The following is a 25,190-nucleotide window of genomic DNA, read 5'->3' as shown; positions in this document are numbered from 1 at the left end:
TCTCTCGCTGTGTCTCTCTGTCAAATAAATAAATTCTTTAAAAAAAAATAAAAAGGGGCGCCTGGGTGGCTCAGTCGTTAAACGTCTGCCTTTGGCTCAGGTCGTGATCCCAGGGTCCTGGGATCGAGCCCCGCATCGGGCTCCCTGCTCTGCGGGAAGCCTGCTTCTCCTTCTCCCACTCCCCCTGCTGGTGTTCCCTCTCTCACTGTGTCTCTCTCTGTCAGAAAATAAATAAATCTTTAAAAAAAATAAAAAGTTGTCCGTTTAAAAAAAAAAAAAAGGGACGCCTGGGTGGCTCAGTCGTTAAGCGTCTGCCTTCGACTCAGGTCATGATCCCGGGGTCCTGGGATCGAGCCCCGCATTGGGCTCCCTGCTCTGCGGGAAGCCTGCTTCTCCCTCTCCCTCTGCCTCTCTCCCTGCTCATGCTCTCTCTCTCTCTCTCTATCTATCCCTGTGTCTCAAATGAATAAATAAAATCTTTAAAAAAAATAAAAATAAAAATAAAAAATAAAAAGAAGTATTCTAGGGGTGCCTGGGTGGCTGGCTCATTTGGGCTCCCAGCTCCACAGGGAGTCTGCTTCTCCCTCTCCCCCTGCCTCTCCCCGCTTGTGCTCTCTCTCTCTCTCAAATGAATAAATAAAATCTTTAAAATAAAATATTTTTAAAAAGAAGTATTCAATATAATTATGCCCAATTTTACAGAAGTAGAGGACAAAATTTATCAATTTATATCATTTTAGGGGTTCTCAAGTCCAGCTACCTGGATTCAAATCCCTGGTAACCCGAAAAAAGTGACCATAACCTCCCTGTGCTTGTATTTTTTCAACTGTAACATAGGAATAGCAGCACCAGCTTCATAGGACTGTTGTGATAATTAAACTGAACACAGGGAGATGTTGACTATTATTTGTTTTCTGTGATTTCAAGTTCCTAGTAAGGAATGAATCGTGGAGAGAAGCTTCTCCTATCAAAAAAGGTATCTGAGGGGCCCCTGGGCGGCACAGTCAGTTGAGCGCCTGACTCTTGATTTTGGCTCAGGTCGTGATCTCAGGGTTGTGGGATCAAGCCCAGAGTTGGGTTCTGTGCTCAGCGGGGAGTCTGCTTGAGGATTCTTTCCCTCTGCCCCACCCCCACTCATTCTCTCTCTCTCTCTCTCTCTATCTCTGTCTCTCAAATAAATATATTTTTTTAAAGGTATCTGTGGTGCATCTGGGTGGCTCAGTCAGTTAAATAGATGCACTCGGCTCGGGTCATGATCTCAGGGTGTTGGGATCGAGGCCCATATCGGGCTCCCTGCTCAGTGGGGAGACTGCTTCTCCCTATTCCTCTGCTGCTCCCCGGGCTTGTGCTCTCTCTCAAATAAATGAATAAAATCTTTTTTAAAAATTAAAATTAAAAAATAAAAATTAAAAAAGGTATCTGAAAGTCCTAAGTGCTCTAGTGAGCTTGTCTCAGGAAAAAATCTGACCCAACAGGTAGTGAACCACTATCCAAAGAAATGCAGACCAACTATGCCAGTCAGGAATCCATTTCATGCACAACTACCCTAGAGGTTAGGGACAAACCTAACAAGTCAGCTTATTGGAGCATAGAATCAACTAACTGGTCCCATCCTTCAACTAATAGAATTTTTCAGGAGTCCGTACAAAAGCTTAAAGCAGGGGAATGGCAGGCTCAGTTGGTACAACATGTGACTCTTGATCTTGGGGTTGTGAGTTCAAGCCCCACATTGGGCATGAAGCCTACTTAAAGAAAAAAAAAAAATCTTAAAGCAGGCCCCAGGCCTCTTTACCACACTGTCCCCCTGGGCTGTGGCCTCATGGATGGTAGGATCTAAGTTGTCTCAAGCAGTTTCCCAAGTAGGTTGTTTCCATTACTCAGAGAGTAGTGATTTTTCCCTCCACCACTCCTTCTCATCTAGTTAGGGGAGAACAGAGGTGTTCAACCAGCATGCTTTGTGCTTTTCAACACTGGGTATAATATCAGGTTCAAAGTTACAGCTCAACAGATTATTATTGAGACTGATCCAAGGAGATTAGGGAGAGGCAGTTGAGAGTTGGGCAGGCCCCTGAACTATGTCATTCTGTGCTGAAAAACCTTGAATATCTTTTCTACACAAATTCAAAAGGCTTATATTAAAGACAAACCAAAAAAACCCTTAAGACCGATTTCTTTTTTTTACAGGACACATACCTTTAAAATCCAGCCACGCTGCACTCCTTGTGGGTCCTCAAACTCACTAAGTTCTCACTCCCCCTAAGCCTCTCAGTGCCTGGGATGCTCTTTAGAGAGAGCAAGCAAGAAAGAGAGCACAAGCAGGGGGGAGCAGCAGAGGGAGAGGGAGAAGCAGACTCCCCACTGAGCAGGGAGCTCAACGTGGGGCTCGATCCCAGGACCCCCGGATCATGACCTGAGCTGAAGGCAGATGCTTAACCGACTGAGCCACCCAGGCGCCCCTGATATTTTATTTTTAAGTAATATCTACACCCAACGTGGGGCTCGAACTTACAACCCTGAAATCAAGAGTCACATGCTCCACCCACTGAGCCAGCCAGGCGCCCCTGGTTTCATTGTCTTTCTAAAACTTATTTCGACCCTGTTAGTTTACTTGGTGAATATCTGCCTCCCCACTTTACAAAGTACCACAAAAGCAGGGACCTGTCTATCTTGTTCACCACTTACCTCAACACCCAGAACAATGCTTGGCATCTATTGGGTAGGTATTTAATAAATATTTATTGAATGGATGAATGCATGTGTGCATAAATAAAACAAAGTGCTGTCCTAGAAGGAGTTGTTTTGGGTGGGTGTATCTACCCTTGTTCTGACAGCCATCATGACTCAAAAGTATTTGGGGATGTCATCTTTTAGAATTGACTTCAGGATCACTTCAGAAGTTACCCAAGAAAATCAGATTCACTACTCTGACCTCACACCTAAGTTTTTCTTTAAAACATATTTCTCCCTGGGGTGCCTGGGTGGCTCAGTTGGTTAAGTGTCTGCCTTCAGCTTGGGTCATGATCCCGGAGTCCTGGGATCAAGCCCCGCGTCGGGCTCCCTGCTCATTGCGGAGCCTGCTTCTCGCTCTGCACCCCCCACACCGTGCCTGCTCTCTCTCCCTCCTCCCTGCAAATGAGTGAATAAAATTTTAAAAAAAGGGGCGCCTGGGTGGCTCAGTCGTTAAGCGTCTGCCTTCGGCTCAGGTCATGATCCCGGGGTCCTGGGATCGAGCCCCACATCGGGCTCTCTGTTCAGCGGGGAGCCTGCTTCTCCCTCTCCCGCTCTGCCTGCTTGTGTTCCCTCTCTCACTGTCTCTGTCAAATAAATAAATAAAATCTTAAAAAAAAAAATTTTTTTTTTTAATTTCTCCCCAACTTGACTTTTCTTTCTTTTTTTTTAAAGTAGGCTCCACGCCCAATGTGGGGCTAGAACTCGTGACTCTGAGATCAAGAGTCACATGCTCTACCACTGAGCCAGTCAGGTGCCCCTCCCCAACTTGATTTCTATATTATTCACTGACTTAGGCTCTGAATTACTTGTTTCCCCAAATTAAATTCATCTTCAAGAATAAAAAGTTGTCACATTAACCAGAAAAAAAAAAAAAAGAATAAAAAGTTGTCACCTTTGATAACAGTCTGAAGAATGGACTTTAGGCCCTGAAGACAAATTTGAAAAGAGGAATTCAAAACCTCTCATTTCAACGTGTAAGTTCTGGAATGTTGTGCTGATTTCAAACAATGAAAACAATGCCTTATTTTACAGTAAAACTCTTTACACTGGCACAATAGTATTTTCACCCCTGGATTGGTTTTCCATTTTAGTTATTTTTGAGACAGTTCCATTGAGAGAGAGAGAGTGCTCCCCTGAGCAAGTTGGGAAGGGGCAAAGGGAGAGGGAGAGAGAGTCTCAAGCAGACTCCCCACTGAGCGCAGAGCCCTGCACAGGTCTCGACACCATGACCATGAGACCATGACCTGAGCCGAAATTAAGAGTCGGATGCTCAACCGACTGAGCCACCCAGGATCCCCAAAACAGTTCCATTTTAAAGAATTTATTTCTAGAAAAAAAAATCCAATGGTTAGATTAAAAGGCAACCTAGGGTCTAAACAGTTCACTTTCTTTTCTTCTACAAAAATCACTCCAACCCAGTGCTTCACTATTCCTCAAACATCTCACACATTCTCACCAGTTCTTCCTGTTCTTTCTTCTGACTGGAATGGGCCTTCCATGCTCCAACCCAAGCCCTAGCAAAATCGTATTCTTCTTTTTGGGCCCAACTCGAATGATTGCCTGTCAGAATTAATTCCATCATCCTCTGATCTCCCAAACCACCTAGGTATAAGCTCTTAGTCAGAGGCCATGTCTGTCTTCTTCATAATTATATCTCAGCACCTAGCACGGAGTCTGACACATGGTAGATGCTCATGCTCAAAATATATTTATTGAATGAATGAGTGCTTTTCTATCCTATTATCTAGCACATAATAGTTATTTATCTTTCTCCCCCACAAGACTGTTAATTTCTTCAATAGTAAGGACCATAGCCTTATTCATCTTTTCTCTCTGTGATATGGACAGGGCAAAGGTGAGCCCAAAAGAAGTTAGCATTTACCTTGGCAAAATTCCAAAGTTTCCGTTCATTTACTCTCAGATCAGCTAGGATCAAAGCAGATTTCCTGTTTTGTTTTTATCTTCTCTTTAGCCCAATAAAAGCTGCTGATGGTGGAAGAGAGTCTCTAAGTTCTGAAGCTTATTCCCCTCCCCCAGCCCAAGCCTGGGCCAGACTGACTGGGTCCAGATGTAGTGTGCCTTAGGTCTAAGTGTCTCCAACTCCCATGTGAGCTCCCCTCTCTCCCTCGGTTCCTTGGCCCTTCCCCACCTGCTCCAATCAATGGTTCCCTCTAGAACTGGGTCACTAACTCAAATGCTTAGAGTCTGGCTGGGAGCAAAAATGCCTGGGCAGTTAGAGGCAGTGCCCTCTAAAGGCAGAAACTAATTATTGCTTGAAGGAATATGAGCCCAGGGTTCCTAGAACGTCTGATGTTTCAAGAAAAACTAGAAATCCAGAAATTGTTTTTAAATGTGAACTCTCCCAATGTTGAAGTACCAGCAACTATTTCATTTTTTAAAATTAGGCAAGCCAATTAAAACATATGCACAGGTCAAATCTGGCCTGTGAGCCATTGGTTTCCTTCTCTACTCTAGATCTGTGTCCATGTCGCCTTGCTGCTCCCCATGGGCATTCTATTTCTTTACTTGAGCTTCCAGACACAGACTATGGCTGGAGCCTCATCTCCTGCCATTTTCCATGCACACTTCCCCTTCCCCAGTCTAGGTCATATGACATGACTTGCCAAACCAGGGACCCATGCCAAGTTTTGTAATGCTTTAATGTCTCTGTGTGTGCTGTTCCTATTTCTATGAATTGAGCCAACAAATCTTTATTGATCAGACCATCCAGCCCAGCACTCTGCTGGGTGCTGGGGACATAACCTTAAGCACCACAAGCAAAGTTCCTGCCCTCATGGGGCTTACATTCAAGTGACAGAGGTAGATGTTACTCAAACAATAACACAAAGTAAATTTAAAATGTGATAGGTGGGGCCCCTGGGTGGCTCAGTTAGTTAAGCATCTGCCTTCAGCTTGGGTCATGAGCCCAGGGTCCTGGGATCGAGTCCCACATGGGGCTCCCCGTTCAAAAGGGAGCCTGCTTCTCCCTCTCCCTCACCCTCTGCCTGCCACTTCCCCTGCTTGTGCTTTCTCTGTCAAATAAACAAATAAAATCTTAAAAAAAATAAAAATAAAATAAAATGTGATAGGTTTTAGGAATAAGCCATGAAAACATGATAACAACAAGAGCTAATCTGACCTGCTCTGGGGATCTGGGAAGGCTTCCCTAAAGAAGTGACATTTTCAGGGCACCTGGCTGGCTCAATCAGTAGGGCATGTGACTCTTGATCTTGGGGGTTGTGAGTTCGAGCCCCACATTGGGTGCAGAGATAACTTAAAAATAAACTCTTAAAAAAAAAAGAAGTGACATTTTCATATATCTAAAATTACAGTATACAGTATCCAAGGAAAAGAGGCACTGGGGAAGGGAGGGGCTGGGTCGGAGGCAGGAGAGCAGTGATCAGAATTTTAGGGTAAGGAACCAGAAAAGTGTGCAGTCTGGAGGAGGCAGGAATCTGACTTCGTTGAGGAACTGAAAAAGGCCAGGGCTGCTGCATACAGGAACTGAGGAGCGGAACAGCATGAGCTGGGGCAAGAAAGCCAGGCGGGGCTAGCCATGCGGGCAGGGTGGAGTCACGCATGTTAAGAGCTCTGGTCTTTAATCCTGAGGGCAATGGGAAGTCACTGAAAAGGTTTCACAAGGGGTGTGTGTGTGTGTGAGAGAGAGAGAGAGAGAGAAAGAGAGAGACAGAGGCAGGCAGGCAGACACAATCAAATCTGCATTTTGAAAATATGCTGCAGGGCACCTGGGTGGCTCAGTCATTAAGTATCTGCCTTTGGCTCAGGTCATGATCCCAGAGTCCTGGGATCGAGCCCCGCATCGGGCTCCCTGCTCAGCGGGAAGCCTGCTTCTCCCTCTCCCACTCCCCCTGCTTGTATTCCCTCTCTTGCTGTGTCTCTCTCTGTCAAATAAATAAATAAAATCTTAAAAAATATATTATGCTGGCTTTTGGGTAGAAAATAGAGAAAGGGGGCGCCTGGGTGGCTCAGTCGTTAAGCGTCTGCCTTCGGCTCAGGTCACGATCCCAGGGTCCTGGGATCGAGTCCCACATCGGGCTCCCTGCTCCGCGGGAAGCCTGCTTCTTCCTCTGTCGCTCCCTGCCACTCTGCCTGCTTGTGATTCCTCTCTCTCTCTCTCTGTGTCAAATAAATAAATAAAATCTTTAAAAAAAAAAAAAAAAGAAAATAGAGAAAGGATGCAGGAGTAGGAATAGAAGTAGGGAGAAGGAGGAGAAGAAGAAAGAGAAGAAAGAAGAAGAAGAAAAGAAGAAGAAGGAGGAGGAGAAGGAGAAGAAGTAGTAGTAGTAATAGTAGTAGGGGACCAGTCCAGAGGTGGCAGAAGTTCAAGTGAGGCATTACAGCACCTCAGATGGAGGCAGAGGTGGCAGAGATAGCGAAACATGGGGTTTACAATATTTATGCAGGAAACAACATGATTTAGGCATGGAGTGTATATGGAGGGGGTGAGGCAGTGGAGAGCAATTAAAGATGACTCCCAGATTTCCAGCTGTGCAGCGAGTTAGGGGAGCTGTTCCCTAAGACAGGGGACACTGGAGGAGGAGCAGGTTGGTGGCGAAGGCAACGGAGAGAATGGGAGTTTAATTATTTCGCAGATATTTACTTGGTCAGCACACATTTATCGAATGCCTACTCTGTTCCACCTCCGTCTGTATATACAAAGATAGAAATGTTTCCTGCCCACAAGCTGCTCACCTTCTGGTTGGGGGGGGACAGGCAGAAAAAAAAAAGATGATTATAACCCAAGTATCATGTAGGCCTCAGAAGCCTATGGACTCAAACAAAACCACATGAACATTAATCATCATCCTGAGTTCCTGTTGTTGGCCCTGAGAAGTCCCCTTTAAGTATTTTTGGGACACTTCTAGGGACTTTTCACACGTGGCTGTCAGACAAAGCAATGAGTTAAGTCCCTGGGCACACCAACACTGCTCTGATCCCCCTTGTCGCTACAAAAGGCACCTTCTGTGGGAATCCTAAGAGCACCTTGGGACTAGAGTGAGGCAAGCAAGGAACATGGCCTTGAGAGGGAATGCCTCCTTAAATTTTGCTGGCCCTTAAATTTTGCTGGAGGTGCTGGAGAAGGCCTGGGTCCTGGAAAAGGAGCTTCTCCCAAGCCCTGAGCTATGTTAAGTCATCTGGGCCCTGAAGCAGCACTGCTAGGGGCAGAAGTTTGAATTCTATTGTGGACACGTGGAGTTACAGAGCCAGACAGGGACGTAACAGGGGTGCAATTGGCTATCTAGATTTGGAACTCAGAAGTTTGGGCTAGAGGTCTACATTCCAGAATCATGAACATGGAAAATGGAGAACAGGCCCAGGGACCAAGCTCTGCTGAACAAACAACATTCATTCATTCATTCATTCATTCATTCATTTTGAACAACCAACATTTAAATGCCTTGCCCCCACTCCAGCTGGCAACTTCCCAAAGATCCAACTTCCTTAATTCATGTCCCTGGTTGGTCAGTCACTCTTTCCTGTGCATTCCTGCAGCTCTTTGTAGTCCTCTGCTATAGCACTTTTCAGTCTACATGGTAACTCTTGGTTGTATATTTGTCTCCTTCACCCAGCCAAGAGCTCCTTGAGGGCATGGACTCTTATTCAATGTTCAATCTCATGCCATTTTCATCTATTACATTGGCAAAGATTAAAATTATGGGAGGATGGCACCCAGAATTGTGGAGAAGGGAGAAGAGACTGCCCCCTCCCCTGCTGCATGTCACAGTCTTCTTGTATCATTTCTAGAATTAACCTATAGATATATGGATACTAGTGCACAAAAATGTTGTTCAGTGATGCTCATTGCATTATGATTTGCCATAATGAAAAGGTAAAATGACCCTTACACATTTCCAAATATGGCACCAGACCTACATTTCTATCAGAAGTGAAGTGGTTAAGAGGTAGCTGATGGAATGCTAGGCAGCCATGAGAAAATGAAATAGATTTTCTGAGAAAGAAAAACGACCAGAATATTTCATTTAAAAACAAGTCCCAAACTGTTTGTATAGAATGCTGCAATTTGTGTTTAAAATAAAAAAGATAGATTTGCATATACATGTATTAAAATGTCTGGAGAGCTACACAAGTAACCACTGAGTAATGCTTTGGAGAGGGGCAGTCTAGTGCATGGGCAAGGTTTGCGGGGAATTTCATTTTATGCCTATCTTATGGTTGGATTTTTCTTTTTTTTTTTTTTTAAAGATTTTATTTATTTTTTTGACAGAGACACAGAGAGAGAGGAAACACAAGCAGGGGGAGTGGGAGAGGGAGAAGCAGGCTCTCCGCCGAGCGGGGAGCCCGATGCGGGGCTCGATCCCAGGACCCTGGGATCATGACCTGAGCCGAAGGCAGACGCTTAACGACTGAGCCACCCAGGCGCCCCATGGTTGGATTTTTCTTAAAACTAGAAAAAATATATATATACACACACACATATATATATATATATACACATATGGTTTTATTTTTAAGTAACCTCTACGTCCAACGTGGGGCTTGAACTCACAACCCCGCGATCAAGAGTCACATGCCCTACCGACTGAGCCAACCAGGAGCCCCAAAAGTATATATTTTTATAGTAAGAAAAAAAATCTCAGAAAATAATTTAAAACATTGAATCTTGGTCTCCCTTTCTCCTTCTCCACCCTCCATATATTTGGCACCAAGTAGGTGTCTAAGACTGAACAGATGAATTACACTCTTGGAAGAGAAACTCTCCTGTTCAGAGCTGGAGCCCTTCTTCTCCCAGGAACTGGCTGCAAAGCAGCAGAGGTAGACAAGGCTTGTGGATCCCCCGTTGGTAGAGGTCACACAGGTCAGGCAGCTGCAGGCAAACTTCCATCTCTCCCAATCCATCCATTAGGGACTCACACGAAAGTGAAAGTCTGCAATAGGGTACTCGAAAATGTGTGTAGTAATAATAACAATGGTCACCATCGCCTCTCAAGCACCTACTAATTGCCAGCCTGGGGCTGAATGCTTTAATCCTCACAGCCCAGAGGTAGGTATTGTTTCGGCTCGAGATTTTATCAAAGAGGAGGAAGGAGAGATTGAGTAAGGCTAAGTAATGTGCTCAAGCATCCAGCAGGTAAGAAGAGCCCAACTCTATCTGAATCACTATGCTCCCAATTGTTCCTACAACCTTCACTATAGTAACTGGATTATGGGAGGAAACAGGGTAAAAGGTACTTGTGTTTTTGGAAACTCCCCCTTCAAAACAAAGTCTATAGTCAGTGAAAATGAGACAGTAGAGAGCAGGCCTTTCAGATCCACAAGCAAGATGAAGTGCCCCGAACTCTTCATTGGGCAGCAGATGGCATGATAGTAATTTTCCTTTTGCTTATAAGTTCTACTGTCAGGAGGTTTACACTGGTATTTGTTCACACCAGTTCTGCAATGTAGATGTCATTACCTCCACTTTATAGAGGAGGAAACTAAGGCTCAGACAGGTTGTGCTTTTGCTAACGACATACAGCAAGGACAAGGCATTGCTGGGTTTAAATCTGTCTGCCTCACTCCGAGGTCAGTCCTTTCACAAGGCTATATATTGTTAATATCTTCAGGTGAACCTGGAGCACCATGTGATACCGTGGTCAACACAAAATGAGCTCCAGACCTCTGAGCTTTCAGGACAGGAATTACTTTTCTAGCACCCAGGGAACTCCCAGGGCCAGGCCCACCTCCACCCCAATGGAAGGCTGCTGCATCACTTACTTGGTAAGTTCACCGCAGCGTCACAACCCTTGCCTCAGAGATTACCTTTTGTGTGTCTCATCAGGAAGAAGAGCTCAAATCTCCCTTCAACCCTACCCTTTTCAAGTAAGTAAAGGTTTGGCAGCCATCTGGAAGGACTGGTGATTCTAGTCTAGAAACCCACAGATACCACTACCCAGCTCCTTCTCAGACACTTCTTTATCAAAGTTTTATTAGCCTCAGCTCAAGGTACCTCCATCTGGGCATCTCATTACAGAGCAAGGACACTTCAGCCATTTGTAACACCACTCCCACCCAAACAGGATTTTCAAGGACAGCAGCTGAAATGAGTTGCAAGAGAGCTATAAATTCACCTTGCCCCCTCTTTCCCCTCCTCCATGCATTTGCTCTCTCAACCCACCTATTTCTTCGCACTCTGCAACTGGATTACTCCCATTCCTTAAATGCATCTCTGACATTCTCATCTCGAATGCTCATTTATTCGCCCTTCCCTTTGCCGGGAACTCATTCTCCCCTGGCCAAAATCTATCTCCTGCCTTGAACTCCAATTGCACTTAATAGTCACCTATCTTTTGGCACTGGTCACATTAATTCTTTGTTACAATTACTCAAAAACATTTTTTCTCCTACTTATAAACTACCTATGTGACTTCAAAGTCAAGTACTAACAGTGGATATATATATACGTATATATATATATACGTATATATATATCAAGTACTAACAGTGGAGATATATATATATATATATATATATATAATATGTGATAGTTTATGGAGATATTTGTGTTTATTCTCATTTCTGTGGGTAATTTCTTTCCCCCACCCCCAAGAAGATAGCCAGGCCTTAAATGTTCCCTAGTTTGAAGGCTGCTAAGTTTCAGATTCAAAAATCAACCGTTTCTAGCCACACAGAAGACAATGTCCAGAAATGGTTTTGAAAAGCATGGGCTTAGTAGGGAAACTGATCCCAAAGGAAAAGAAATGGGAGTGCTTTGAATGGGGAAAGCACAAACCTGTGGAGGGAACGGTTAGAGAAAGCACCAGGCTTCTGAGAGTTTATAGGAGTAGAGACCTAGGCTCATTTGCATATAGTACCCCGGGATGAGGAGACTGCTGTGGGAGACTGTCCATTATATACCTTGGCCTTGAGAGCAGTGTTAAGGCTCTGTCTCTTTGAGCAAGTCTGGAATGATCCATTGTGAAGGGTCCGACAGAGGCAGGGGGATTAGCACTCATATCAGTAGAAGGAGCCATCCTAGTGATACAACCATCACGGATTAAGGACCTGGCCCCTTCCTCACTTTTTTTGCGCAATAAAACTTAAGTCAGCGGAAAGCAGCACTATATGTGAAGAGCTAAAAGCTTCATCTTTTAAGGCGACTTCTCAGACCAACAATGGCTAAACTTTTAGAGCCTACTATATTGGAAACCATGGGATAGGACTTCTGGGGTTTCCTTCTTCGGTCGGGCGCCCTTTTCCTCGCTAGATTGCCGGTCTCCAATCTAAACCTTCCCTCTTAGGTCAAGTCCTCCAGTAGCCTTCAGTCTTCCCACTGACCCGTCCTTCCTCAATTTCTCCCTCCAAGCTTCCCTTCCCCATCTCCACCGCTCATCCCTGAGTCAGATCTCCCTTAGTCGTCCCTCCTTCACCCCTGTTTCCCCGGTGCTCTGTCTCTTCCCCTTCCCTGTTCAGGCAGTCTCTCTCCTCTCTTCCTGCCCAGACCGCCCTCCCGTGACCCCCGCTCTGGTTTCGGTTTATTTCCACACTTCAGTGACGCCCCCCCTCCACGCCACTTCACTCCCACCCCAAACCCCACAGAGCACAGCCCCCCTCCGCGTCTTAGCCGTTGGCGGGGGCGTGGCCCCGCGAGTAACAGGTCTCCCGCCCCACACTCCGCGGGCTCGCGCGCAGACAAAGACATTCCACAGCCCCCGCCCCTCCGCGCACTCGGCCAGAGGGGGAGGAGACACGTGTCCCGCTAGCGCCGAGTCACGTGGAAAAGAAAACGAACGAAGCCCGCGGCCACTCGCGCACGCGCACAAGATTCTGGCCTGGCGGGCTCGGAGGGAAAAGGGGAGCGGGGAGGCGACTTCTTCGGGCGCCGCGGCGGTGCGCAGGCGCCGTGGCCCGACTGGAGACTTTGTTCTCCGCGGAGAGACCCAAGGGCGGTGCCGGTGGCTGGTTGCGCACGCGCGCCGCCTCATTTCCGGTGCTCTCTTTCGCTGGGTCGCTCGGGTCGGCTTCGGTCGCTGTCGCTCCCGCTCTCCACCCCCGCCAACCGCCGTTCGGGCCTCTGCCGCTGCCGCGTCGCTTCCTCGATCCCTCGATCGCACATCCGCCCCAATGCAGCGCCGGGACGACCCCGCCGCGCGCATGAGCCGGTCCTCGGGCCGCAGCGGCTCCATGGACCCCTCCGGTGCCCACCCCTCAGTGCGTCAGGCGCCGTCTCGGCAGCCACCGCTGCCTCACCGGTCCCGGGGAGGCGGAGGGGGATCCCGGGGGGGCGCTCGGGCCTCGCCCGCCACGCAGCCACCACCGCTGCTGCCGCCCTCGGCCACGGGTCCCGACGCGACAGTGGGCGGTCCAGCACCGACCCCGCTGCTGCCCCCCTCAGCCACTGCCTCCGTCAAGATGGAGCCGGAGAACAAGTACCTGCCCGAACTCATGGCCGAGAAGGACTCGCTCGACCCGTCCTTCACTCACGCCATGCAGCTACTGACGGCAGGTAAGCGGGCCTCCCGGATCCCTCTGGGTCGCCTGGCCACTCGGGGGCATGGGCAGCAGTGGCTTTGTTCCGCCCGCTTCCCGCCCCCTCGGGGCCAAGGCAGTCGTGAACTCCCCTTCTCTCTTTCTCATCCTGGGGAGCCTGGATTCCACACTCCCATCCCGGCCCTCGGTGCGAGGGAGAATTTCTAAGCTGCAGTGAAGGCCCGAAGGGGACTTGGCGATATCTTAGCGCAGAGATCTTGATGGATGCGCTGCGCTCCCCGCCCCTTTCCCGACCCTTCCCCCTCCCACTTCTTGCAGCTGCCCTGCGCTCCGAGTGTTCAGATTCTTCCAGAAATGAATCTTTATCTCCCTCTACCCCCCCCAAAGGGAAAGCTTTCTTCATTGCGGGTGGCGGTAGACGCCTCTACTGAGGGTGTAGGGGGTGAAGACAGCCCGAGCCGGGGAGGGACCGTGGGAGGGAGGGCCGAGGTGAAATGGGGTGAGGCTGGAGTGCCCTGTCCAGCGCGCCGCGGTCGCTGGGGGCCGGGCCGGACTTAGCGGTAACAGGAGCTTAAGTTGCTCGGAGGCAGGAGCAACCTGTGGGAATCGGAGCTTGAGGTTTTCCGAATGAGATTTCCGACTTCGGCAGATAAAATGATAATTGCTATAGAGCCAGAAGGCTGGACCCCTTTATTTTACAAGGTGTTGTTCATTAGAAGGGTAAAAATAACCCTAGAGACAGTGAAATGGGGTAGGAGGAGGTAAAGGGTGGTTTGCAGGACATTCCCCAAGATGGACAAAAACTGAGAGAAGTTGCAAGATGCTTGTACCTGAAAGGCTTGGTCTTCTTTTATTTCTTTTTGCTTCAGTAGTGAAATAGATTAGGAAAAGTAGTCTTTGTTCTCTGTAGACTAACGCTCCTTTCCTGCTCTGCACTGGCCGTTCACCTAGTCGCTCTGATTTCTCCCTAAAGCCGTCTGTTTTGCCCTCTCTTCTAGTTAAAACGTTGTTTTAGTTATTTTATAAGCAAGTAAAAAGTTGCAGCCTTCAACGCTAAATGAGTAGTTGGACTCATTGGCAAGGTTGATATAATGGACAGATCGTTCCCCTTTGTTCTCTATCTCCCTACATTGGTAAGGGGTCTTCACTTTTTAATGCAATGAACAAAGCTCGCTGTGGTCAAGAATAAGAACATTTGGATAAACTGCTTACATTTTCAATTGGGTGCTTTGCTGTTCTGTAACACAGTCAGATTGTTTGAAACATTACTGTTCATTGTGTTCTTCTGGCAATCGTTTTGAAGACCAGGAGGCCTTTTTTTATCTTTAGATTTTTCATGTTGTCTTGCATATAGCAAACACCAGGTGTTTGAATCTGAAAGCAAGTACATGCAGACTTAGGAATGGCAGGCTAAATGCTAAAGGTTGACTGGTAGTCTAATTTTTATTTCCTCGAATCTTTAAGCAGTCCGGGTTAAGTGAGTAAGAATAACAAACTTTAGAACTTAAAGGTGTTGGCTTGGGTTTGAAATTCTGACCCTTAATTAGTTACCTACTTTTGGGAAGTTTTCTGAACCTCAGTAACCCTATCTGGAAAGTGGGATGGTGAGTTGAGAGAATTAAATGTCATGTAAAGGGCGCCTGGGTGGCTCAGTTGGTTAAGCGACTGCCTTCGGCTCAGGTCATGATCCTGGAGTCCCTGGATCGAGTCCCGCATCGGGCTCCCTGCTCGGCAGGGAGTCTGCTTCTCCCTCTGACCCTCCCCCCTCTCATGTGCTCTCTCTCATTCTCTCTCTCTCAAATAAATAAATAAAATCTTTAAAAAAAAAAAAATAAATAAATGTCATGTAAAAGTACTAGCAGCATTCCCTTTGGCCAAAATCAGATAATAACTTACACCACAGTTTTCTTCTAATTGTAAATCCATGGTACTGAATAACGTATGAAAACAAGGTATTTTTTGCCTTTCTGACCACACCAAGTGCCTAGTACAGTGTTTATCTTTCAAGTAAAAGGTGGTTTCTTAGAATAAGCATCAAAAACTGTTGATCCTTAAAAGTGACTTACAGGGGCACCTGGCTGGCTCAGTCAGTAGAACATGTGACTCTTGATCTTGGAGTTGTAAGTTGGAGCCCATGTTGGGTGTAGAGATTACTGAAAAATAATCTTTTTTTTAAAAGTTACTTAAAATTTTCACTCTTGCTGCTTAAATTCTGTTACAAGTGAGTGCTCTTTAATAGTTTTTAACTTGGACTTTTTTGGTGTTTGTTTTTTAATAAACTGAAATTTTAATTGAAGAATCGGGGCTGAGGTAATGCTAGCTCATTGAGAAAACAGACTTGGGGAATATGGATGCTGATTAGCGTGGTTAAGTTTTGATATATATTGGACCTGGCTCTTTTTTTTTTTTTTTTTTTTTTTAGATTTTATTTATCTGACAGAGATACAGTGAGAGAGGGAACACAAGCAGGGGGAGTGGGAGAGGGAGAAGCAGGCTTCCTGTGGTGCAGGGAGCCCGATGTGGGGCTCGATCCCAGGACCCTGGGATCATGACCTGAGCCGAAGGCAGACGCTTAACGACTGAACCACGCAGGCGCCCCAGACCTGGCTCTTAATGTATTTTTTAATGATCTGGAACAGGGATTGTAGTGGAGTCAACCCACTGTGAGGAAGTGAGACTCTGAGAAGACAGAATAGTAGTATTTAAACTCTGATAAAAGGGTGCCTGGGTGGCTTATTTGGTTAAGCGTCTGCCTTCAGCTCAGGTCATGATCCCAGTGTTCTGGGGATTGAGCCCAGAGCTGGGCTCCCTGCTCAGCAGGTAGTCTGCTTCTCCCTCTCCCTCTGCCCCTCCCCTCAGCTCATGCTCTATCTCTAGCTCTGCTCTCTCTCTCTCAAATAAATAAATAAAATCTAAAAAAACAAAACAAAACAAAACTCTGATAGGATACATGTAAGAAAAATATAGTTAACACTTACTGTGCCAGGCACTGGTCTGAGCACTTTCTGTCAAATATTTAGTCTTTGTGACAATATTATGAGGAAGTTACTTTTTTTTTTTTTAAGATTTTATTTATTTGACGGACAGCGCGCGCGCGTGCGCACAAACAGGGAGCAACAGGCAGAGGGAGAGGGAGAAGCAGGCTCCCCACAGAGCAGGGAGCCCAACATGGGGCTCCATCCCAGGACTCTGGGATCATGACGTGAGCTGAAGGCAGGTGCTTAACCTACTGAGCCACCCAGGCGCCCCTATGAGAAGTTACTCTTATCCTCATTTTTACAGACGAGGAAATCAAGGCACCCAGAGATTAAATAATTTGCCTACAGTAACAAAATTAGTAAGCAGCATAACTAGGATTTGAAGTCAGTCTGAGTCTGGATCCATACACCTAACCCTCCCCACCCACCCCAACCCCTACTATATATAATACCTGCAAAAAATTGTAAACAAATTGTACTTCAAAAATATTTTGTACTACTTGGACAAAATACTACAATTTATTTGAATGCATTGGAGTGCTAGCTAACAGGTCAATAAAGATGATAATGCCAGAAGAAGAAGAAGGAAACCCAAAGAGCAGAGCCTAGCTCTTGGAACTGACTCCTCAGGCACCTCTGCTCATTTCCAAAGAGAATCCTCAAGACCCAGACCACTCTTCCTTCAGCAGCCACATACCCCTTCCTGTCCCTTTCCCAGCTTTATTTTTTTTAAAGATTTTATTTTTGAGTAATCTCTCCACCCAATGTGGGGCTCAAACTTAGAAACCTTGAGATCAGGAGTCGTATGCTGTACTGACTGAGCCTCCCCAGATGTTCCCCAGCTTTACTTTATTTTGCACTTAATCAGCATCTGATGTACTATATATTGTAGTTACGTGTGTATTTGTTAACCACTCCTCCTTCACAGCTAGAATGTCAGCTCTACCAGGGCAGGGATCTTTTGTCTGCTTTGTTCACTGCTGTATCTCCTGTTCCTTGAAGAGTGCTGCACAGAATGGACTCTTACTAAATATTTGATGAACAGATACTCATCTTCATTGCATGATGGAAAAACATCAACACAGTTCTGAGAGATTTATATTTTGAATATAGACTTCTGTGTTAGCCAAATTGATACTCAGCTACGATGACAATTAAATGCATTTGCAGACATGCAAGGACTCCATGTACCCATGCTTGTTTTCTGAAACAAAAATAATTTATCTTGTGTTATATATTTATGTAATAAACATACAATGCCTGTACGCATATCAGTGTTCTTTTTCTACTTTGTACAATTAGGAAAATATAAGTTTGTGTAAATGACTCAGGAGTAAGGAAACATTTTGAATAGATTAATCCCCACAAGATCTTGAAAATATACTTCGAAATCCATCTTTCAAAAGCACTCATTGGACATTTTAAAGACTAGTGAAGTGAAACTTCACTATACTAGTCTAGTGAAATTTCAAAATACTTAATTTATTTCGTGCACAATATGTTAGAGAAATATCTATTTCATCTATAGGGCTAGCAAAACCTATTAAAATCAGAAAGTGGAATTAGTTGCAAAGAATTCTAGACCAAATATAAGTGTAAATAGTAGGATAAACAGGCAGAGGTTCTCAGTATTTGCAACAATATCGTTTACATAGGAAAATGGTCAGTGATGCAGCTGATTACAAGATAGAGATGTACAAATCAGTAGGTTTCTGATACATGAGCAGTAGCCAATTAGAAAAGAATTGACAAAATCTCGTTTTTAGAATAGTATCCAAAAAATTAAAAATTAAAAAAAAAGAATAGTATCAATTGCCTTGGGATAAGCAGTAAAAATCAGTTCAAAATGTATGTGAATAATTATAAACAATAACATTAAATAATATTTAATCTTTGTGTAGAGCATGTAACTTGCTATGAGGTATGCTACTTATTCAATTTTCCTGGCCATTCTATGAGGAAGAATTTTTATCTCAGTATTACTGTGATCACATATTGTCAACTTAAAAAAAAATTTTTTTTTTAAGATTTTATTTATTTATTTGACAGAGAGAGACACAGTGAGAAAGGGAACACAAGCAGGGGGAGTGGGAGAGGGAGAAGCAGGCTTCCCGCTGAGCAGGGAGCCCGATGCGGGGCTCAATCCCAGGACCCTGGGATCATGACCTGAGCCTAAGGCAGACACTTAACGACTAAGCCACCCAGGCACCCCTCAAAATTTTACTAAAGGTGATAAAGGAAGATCTGAATGAAAAGAGAAATATGCCACGTCCTGGGGAAGTTGTGGGGTAGGGGGGTGAAAGTGGGGGGACTAGCATTGTAAAGATGACAGGACTTTTAACATGTTGATTTTTTGCATTTCCCAAACTAATTCCAACTGGATTTATTTTTTTAAGAGATTTATTTATTTATCTTAGAGCACGAGTGGGAGGGGCAGAGGGAGAGGGAGAGAGAATCTCAAGCAGACTCCACGCTGAGCTCGGAGCTGGTCTAGGGGATCGATCACATGACCCCGATGCAACCTGAGCCGAAACCAAGAGCCAAACACTCAACCTACTGCGCCACCCAGGCACCCCAACTGGATTTATTTTTTCAACCTGACATGTTGAATATAAAGTAGCTAGAAGAAGAAATGACGATAAATGAGAAAAAAAATTTGGAGACAGGAAAATAATGAAAATCTACAGTATTGACAGAAAATCAGTCAAACAAAACTTAGGGTTTGAGAGACTGAGAATTAGAAGGAACTCTTAAACATTGCTGGTGGAAGTGTGTATTGATACAACCACTCTGGATAACAGTTTAACATTTCATCTGAAAGTTAACTTTCAAATTCCTTAAAATTTAGCAACACCATTCCTAGGAATATGCCCAAAGAAACTTTTGTACGTGAATGCCTCATTCATAAAATGGTGCACGTTGTTCACAAAATGGTGCAACTTGTTTCACCATTGACTGAAGACTGTGAGCTTTTCAAAATGAAATATTTATATAGCTGTGAAAATGAAAACTTACAGCTACATGCAACAACATAGAGAAATCTTGGAAATCTAATGTTAGAAAAGCAAGTCCCATAAGGCTAGATACATACGGTACAATACTATTTTTATAGAACATAATACTAGTGAGATTAAGCAAAATATTGTTAGCATACATTTTTCTCTGATAAAGCAGCTTTTTACAAAACTAAACATATGTTTACCATACGACTCAGCAATTGCACTCTTGGGCATTTATCCCAGAAAAATTAAAACTTAGTTTCACACAAACCTGTGCATGAATGTTCAAAGCAGCTTTATTCATAATAGCCCAAAACTGAATACAAACCATATGCCTCCAATAGGTGAATAAACTGGTACATTCATACCATGGAATACTACTTAGCAGTAAAAAGAAATGATAAATGCAACAACTTGGATGGATCTCAAGAGAATTATGCTGAGTAAAAAGAGCCAGTCTCTAAAGGAAACATATTGTATAATTCCATTAATTTAACATTCTTGAAAATACAAAATAATAGAGATGGAGAACAGATAAGTGGTTGCCAGTGTGAAGAACAGCTGGAGGGAAGGGCCTCTGGCCACAAAAGGGTAGCATGAGGAATCCTGGTGATAGAACTGTTCTGCACCTTGACTGTGGTGGTGCTCACATGACTGATTAAACTGCATAGAACTAAACACACATATAAGTGGGTGTAAAACTGATGAAATCTGAATAAAGCCAGTAGATTGTATTAATGTTAATTTTCTGGTTATGATACTATATTATATATGTGCGAAGTGTTATGGAGAAAACTGGGTGAAGGTATATGAGATCTTTTATTTCTTACAACTGCATATAAATCTACAATTATCTCAAAAAAAGGGGGGCGGGTGTCTGGGTGGCTCAGTTGGTTAAGCATCTGCCTTCGGATCAGGTCATGATCTCGGGGTCCTGGGATTGAGCCCCACTGCAGGTTCCCTGCTCAGTGGGGAGTCTGCTTGTTCCTCTCCCTCTGCCCTTCTCCCCCACTTGTATGCACTCTTTCTCTAAGATCTTTAAAAAAGCAAAGAAAAGCTCTAAACTCTAAATTATATCGTAAGAAAGAGATTCAGGAGACCCTGGTCAATATGTCATAACAGGGTTTGCCACTATCCTGGAATGTGAGAATTGAGCCCTTCAGGGGGCTCTTTACTCAGACTTTGGGGGATTTTTCTGAACCAATACCTATCCTCTGTCAACACTGTCTTTGAAATATTGTGTTGGTATCTTTTCCTAGGCGCTAATCTACGGCTTTCATCAGATTCTCAAAGGGGCCCATGACCCCAAAAAAGATTAAAGACCGATTGGTCTCTGCTCTTGCTTAAAACAGTTAAATAATTTGATAAATAAAAAGAATGGAGTTTTTTTTATACAAAGACAGTAAACTTACTGGACTTGTGATTCCACAAGGTGGGTACCAACAGAAAAGATACAGGGCAGAGAATTACAAATTTGGGGATGATAAAGTCATATGAAGGTATAGGGCAGAGAATTATAAACTTGGGAATGATAAAAGTAATGAATCATTGAGGGTGTTAATGGTACGTTTCTTTCATTCAGTAAACATTTATAGATGCCTATTGTGTATGAGACATTATACTAAAGATGGCAGGTACTCAGTTTAGGGGCGCCTGGGTGGCTCAGTTGTTAAGCGTCTGCCTTCAGCTCAGGTCATGATCAGCTTCAAAACTCATGCTCTTTCCTCTGAGATATGCATTTAAAAAGCAATCCTTAGCAGCTCTTTCTGCCCACGGGTCCTGTCCCCATGCTTTAACAAAACCACCTTTTGCACCAAAAAAAGAAAAAAAGAAACCTCATCCTTTAGAGCTTACAATCTGATTGTGGTAAGACCTACCAAAAAAGGAACGGTTAAATCATAGTAAAAGATAGAGTAAAAGAAATGCCACAGTATTAGTTGAGTTTGCTCTGACTGATGGAAGGAGTGACCTGGGTTTAAGTACCTGCTGTGTCACTAACAAGTTTTGTGATGAGTTATATAACTTTTCTGAGCCCAGGTTTTTGCACTTGTTAAATAAGGATAGTCTTGGTTATAAAGACAAAATGAAACAATAAATACAACATTCCTGACACACAGAGACACTGGATGAAATATGATTTTTGTAAGCAGCTGGCTAGAAAACAAATGGGTCACCTCTCTGTGTTGTTTACACTTTAGCTTTCCTGTCTTTGGCTCTTGGGACAGCTAAGGTCTCTAGAGGCCCAAGCAAAGATCACTTAAAGGAATTAGTCTCAAAAAAGTTGTCTAGAAAGTACTGTTGCCTGAGGGTTAAACCATTTTTAGGAAGCTTCTCCTTGATTTTTTTTTTCTTCCCAATACAACCTACTCCAAGCTCTCCAAGAAAAGTAAGGCCAAGGAGAGAAATAGAGAATTGGAAAAGAAAAGAAAAGGTCAGGCTACTGAACATCTGAAGCACCCACAGAGTCCTTTCATGGACTTTAACCACATGACAGTGTCTGAGGGTATAAACTGTACCCAAAATTTTACAAAATCAATTCTTCCTTGCTTAAGTAAAGTCTCCCCCCCCCCCCCCCCCCCCACTTTAGAAACTCTTCATCGAAAGGCAGTGATAAAAGCATGAGGTTTGAAGTTAAGAGAAAGCCTGGGTTTTGATCCTTATTCTGGTACTTTAACAGCTTTGTGATTTAGAAACTTTTTTCTGAGTTTGTTTCCTCATTTGTAAAATGGGGATGGTACCGGCTACTTCACTGAGTTATTTTGTAGGATAAATGAGGTAATATTTGTAGAGTATTCGATACATAGTAGACACTGAATGAATATTCAGTCCTTTCCCTTCCAAACATGGAAGATGAGCCCTCTTGAAGACTTCAAGTTGCTTCTTTGTGTTTTGCTTTCTAGGCTAAACTCCCCTGATTCTTTTATCTTTTTAAAGCTGTTTTATTTAAATCATCCTTCCGGAACTTCTCTAAAAATGCTTTAATATTCTTTTAAAAATTGTGAGATAAACTGGACAAAGGGATTCTAATTAAGATATGATTAGTGCAAAATATAACAGAAAGATCCATGTTATAGAAAGAAAGGCCTTAAATTTACAGGGTGCATTACACTGCATAAAAACCTTTCTCCTGGGTTCGGTTTTTGCAGCTCTCCTTCCTGTAGGAGTACAATAGATTAACAGGCTTTGAGTCTTATCTTGCACTGGCCAAGTAAAGTTTCTGGAAAGTGCTATAAAATATAGCTGAATGGCCTAACTAGATGGTAGCAATTAGGACACACAGAGAGACATTTAAAATGAAGCATGTAATTTGTTCCACATTTTTAGAAGCTCTTTGGTGATGTTTTCAGATCACAAATGTGGCATCTTTGTTCCTAGGATTTTTGAGGATTGAGTACCCATTTTTTCAGCCTGGAAACTCAAGAAGAGATGTATTCAGGGGCGCCTGGGTGGCTCAGTCGTTATGCGTCTGCCTTCGGCTCAGGTCATGATCCCAGTGTCCTGGGATCGAGCCCCGCATCGGGCTCCTTGCTCAGCGTGAGGCCTGCTTCTCTCTCTCCCATTCCCCCTGCTTGTGTTCCCTCTCTCGCTGTCTCTCTCTCTCTCTCTGTCAAATAAATAAAATCTTAAAAAAAAAAAAGTAGTAGTATTCAGAGATGGTAGGCTCAAAACTAGTGACTAGAAAAAACTAATATTAGCAGTTAAGTGGGAGGGCAGAATAGAGGTCAGGATATACCACCAGTAAAACAGCAAACAAATAGGGTGTTGAATGAAGCATTTAGTATGTTAATTTTAAGGTCAAATTTGTTCTCTTTCAAGCAATGAAACATAGGAGTGTGAAGAGCACTGTCATCTACAGTTCTTCTCATAGGAGTAAAGGTTTAGTTAAGAATATTTACAATATGGGGGGGGCGCCTGGGTGGCTCGGTCAGTTGGACGTCTGCCTTCAGCTCGGGTCATGGTCTCGGGGTCCTGGGATCGAGCCCCACGGCAGCCTCCCCCGGAGGGGTCTGCTTGTCCTTCTCTCCCTGCCCCCTAAACAGTTACTTTTAAAAACGGTTAAAGGGGGGCACCTGGGTGGCTCAGTCGTTAAGTGTCTGCCTTCAGCTCCGGTCATGATCCCAGGGTCCTGGGATCGAGCCCCACATCGGGCTCCCTGCTCTGCGGGAAGCCTGCTTCTCCCTCTCCCACTCCCCCTGCTTGTGTTCCCTCTCTCGCTGTGTCTCTCTCTGTCAAATAAATAAAATCTTTAAAAAAAAAAAAAAAAAAAAAAACGGTTAAAGGTATGGTTTACACAATGTGTTTGAAGTAGTATATCTTTTTTTTTAATATTTTATTTTTAAGTAATCTCCACACCCAACATGGGTCTCGAACTCACATCACCGAAATCAAGAGTCGCATGCTCTACCAACTGACCCAGCCAGGTGCCCCTGAAATAATACATCTTTATACCTTAAACCAGTGGCTTTCAAAGTGTGGTTCCTAGATCAGCAATATCAGCATCACCTGGTAACTTGCTAGAAATGCAGATTCCTAACACAAATCCCAGACTGGGGTTGGGGCCCAGTTGAACAAGCCCTCCAGGTGATTCTGATGCATACTGAAGTTTGAGAACCCTTACCTTAAAATTATAGAAGATAGAGGGGTGCCTGGTCGGCTCAGTCAGTTGGGCGTCCAACTCTTGCTTACAGTTCAGGTCATGATCTCATGGTTGTGAGATCAAGCCCTGCCTTGTGTTCCCCGATTAGCCAGGAGTCTGCTTGAGATTCTTTCCTTTTCCCTCTGCACCCCTCCTTCCCACGCTAGGACACGCTATCTCTCTTTCTCAAATAAAATCTTTTAAAAAATTATAGAAGAAAAAAATTATAGAAGATAGAAACATAGTATGGGGATAATATATAAGGAGAACATTCTGCTTTTTTTTTTTAAGATTTTATTTATTTATTTGACAGAGAGAGACATAGCGAGAGAGGGAACACAAGCAGGGGCAGTGGGAGAGGGAGAAGCAGGCTTCCCGCGGAGCAGGGAGCCCGATGCGGGGCTCGATCCCAGGACCCCGGGATCATGACCTGAGCTGAAGGCAGACGCTTAACGACTGAGCCACCCAGGCGCCCCAACATTCTGCATTCTTTAGAATGTTCCACTGACTTGAGTATAAATTTCTTTTTTTGACTGTTTTCAGTGGACCATATAACCTTTTAGTTGCTGTTCATTGCCTGCGCACACTCTGCCCCATCTCTGTTAGTACTTCTGTCGTAACACTTGGAAGTGTACTTCATTGCCCTCTTCGTAGACCGGGAGTGTCAGTGTATAAACATAGTGAAGATGGGGATTATATCTGACTTGTTCTGACATATTTCCTATACTTTATAGGATGGATGCCTGGCCCTTAGTAAGTCTCGCCTAGGGGTTAATGATCATACCTGTATCTCTCCCTTCATCTGCCTCTCCATAGGAAGCACTCAAATGCTTCCAAGGAAGGAAATCTTTTTGGATACTAAGGTTATATCTGATGAAACTATCTTAACCTGTGAATTGAAAGTACCTCAGTGCATGTTTTCCTTTAGGACATTGCCTGAATTTGGGCTAGATAATGTTGACGCTTAAGCACTTCCTAGGAAATGTGTACATGTTATTTTATTCAGTCTTTATAGCAACCTCATGAGGTAGATATTGATTCCATTTTACAGATGAGGAAACCAAAAATTAGAGCAATTAAATTAATAACTTTTCAAAACTCTTAAGGACTGTTATCCAAAGCACTATGTCACAATGGAATTTTAATGGGACTGTTCATTGTATATTTATTTATTTATTTGTTTAGGATTTTATTTATTTATTTGACAGAGAGAGACACAGCGAAAGAGAGAACACAAGCGGGGGGAGTGAGAGAGGGAGAAGCAGGCCTCCTGCCGAGCAGGGAGCCCGATGCGGGGCTCGATCCCAGGACCCTGGGATCATGACCTGAGCTGGAGGCAGACGCTTAACGACTGAGCCACCCAGACGCCCCTGTTCATTGTATATTTAAATTACTGAC

The 25,190-nt window shown here is 44.2% G+C and overlaps 1 protein-coding gene across 3 annotated transcripts in view; it reads left to right on the top strand.

Annotated features, from left to right (window-relative positions):
* Nucleotides 1-12,641: 12,641 nt before the first annotated feature.
* Nucleotides 12,642-25,190, top strand: part of KHDRBS1 (KH RNA binding domain containing, signal transduction associated 1) — a 37,388-nt gene continuing 24,839 nt past the window's right edge. For 2 of the 3 annotated variants that reach the window (XR_004913960.2, XR_013448291.1), the window contains exon 1: nt 12,642-13,195. Coding sequence is in view for 1 of the 3 variants with exons in the window: in XM_036081833.2 (XP_035937726.1) it covers nt 12,814-13,195 (382 nt within the window). In the remaining 2 variants the exon portion in view is untranslated. The remainder of the gene's footprint in view (nt 13,196-25,190) is intronic. The other variant, XM_036081833.2, reaches the window with a different exon arrangement.

This window comes from Halichoerus grypus, chromosome 5 (assembly GCF_964656455.1).
Source record: "Halichoerus grypus chromosome 5, mHalGry1.hap1.1, whole genome shotgun sequence".
Classification (NCBI taxonomy): Eukaryota; Metazoa; Chordata; class Mammalia; order Carnivora; family Phocidae; genus Halichoerus; species Halichoerus grypus.
The sequence above is the reverse complement of the archived record's forward strand: the minus strand, read 5'-3'. Positions and strand labels throughout refer to the sequence as shown.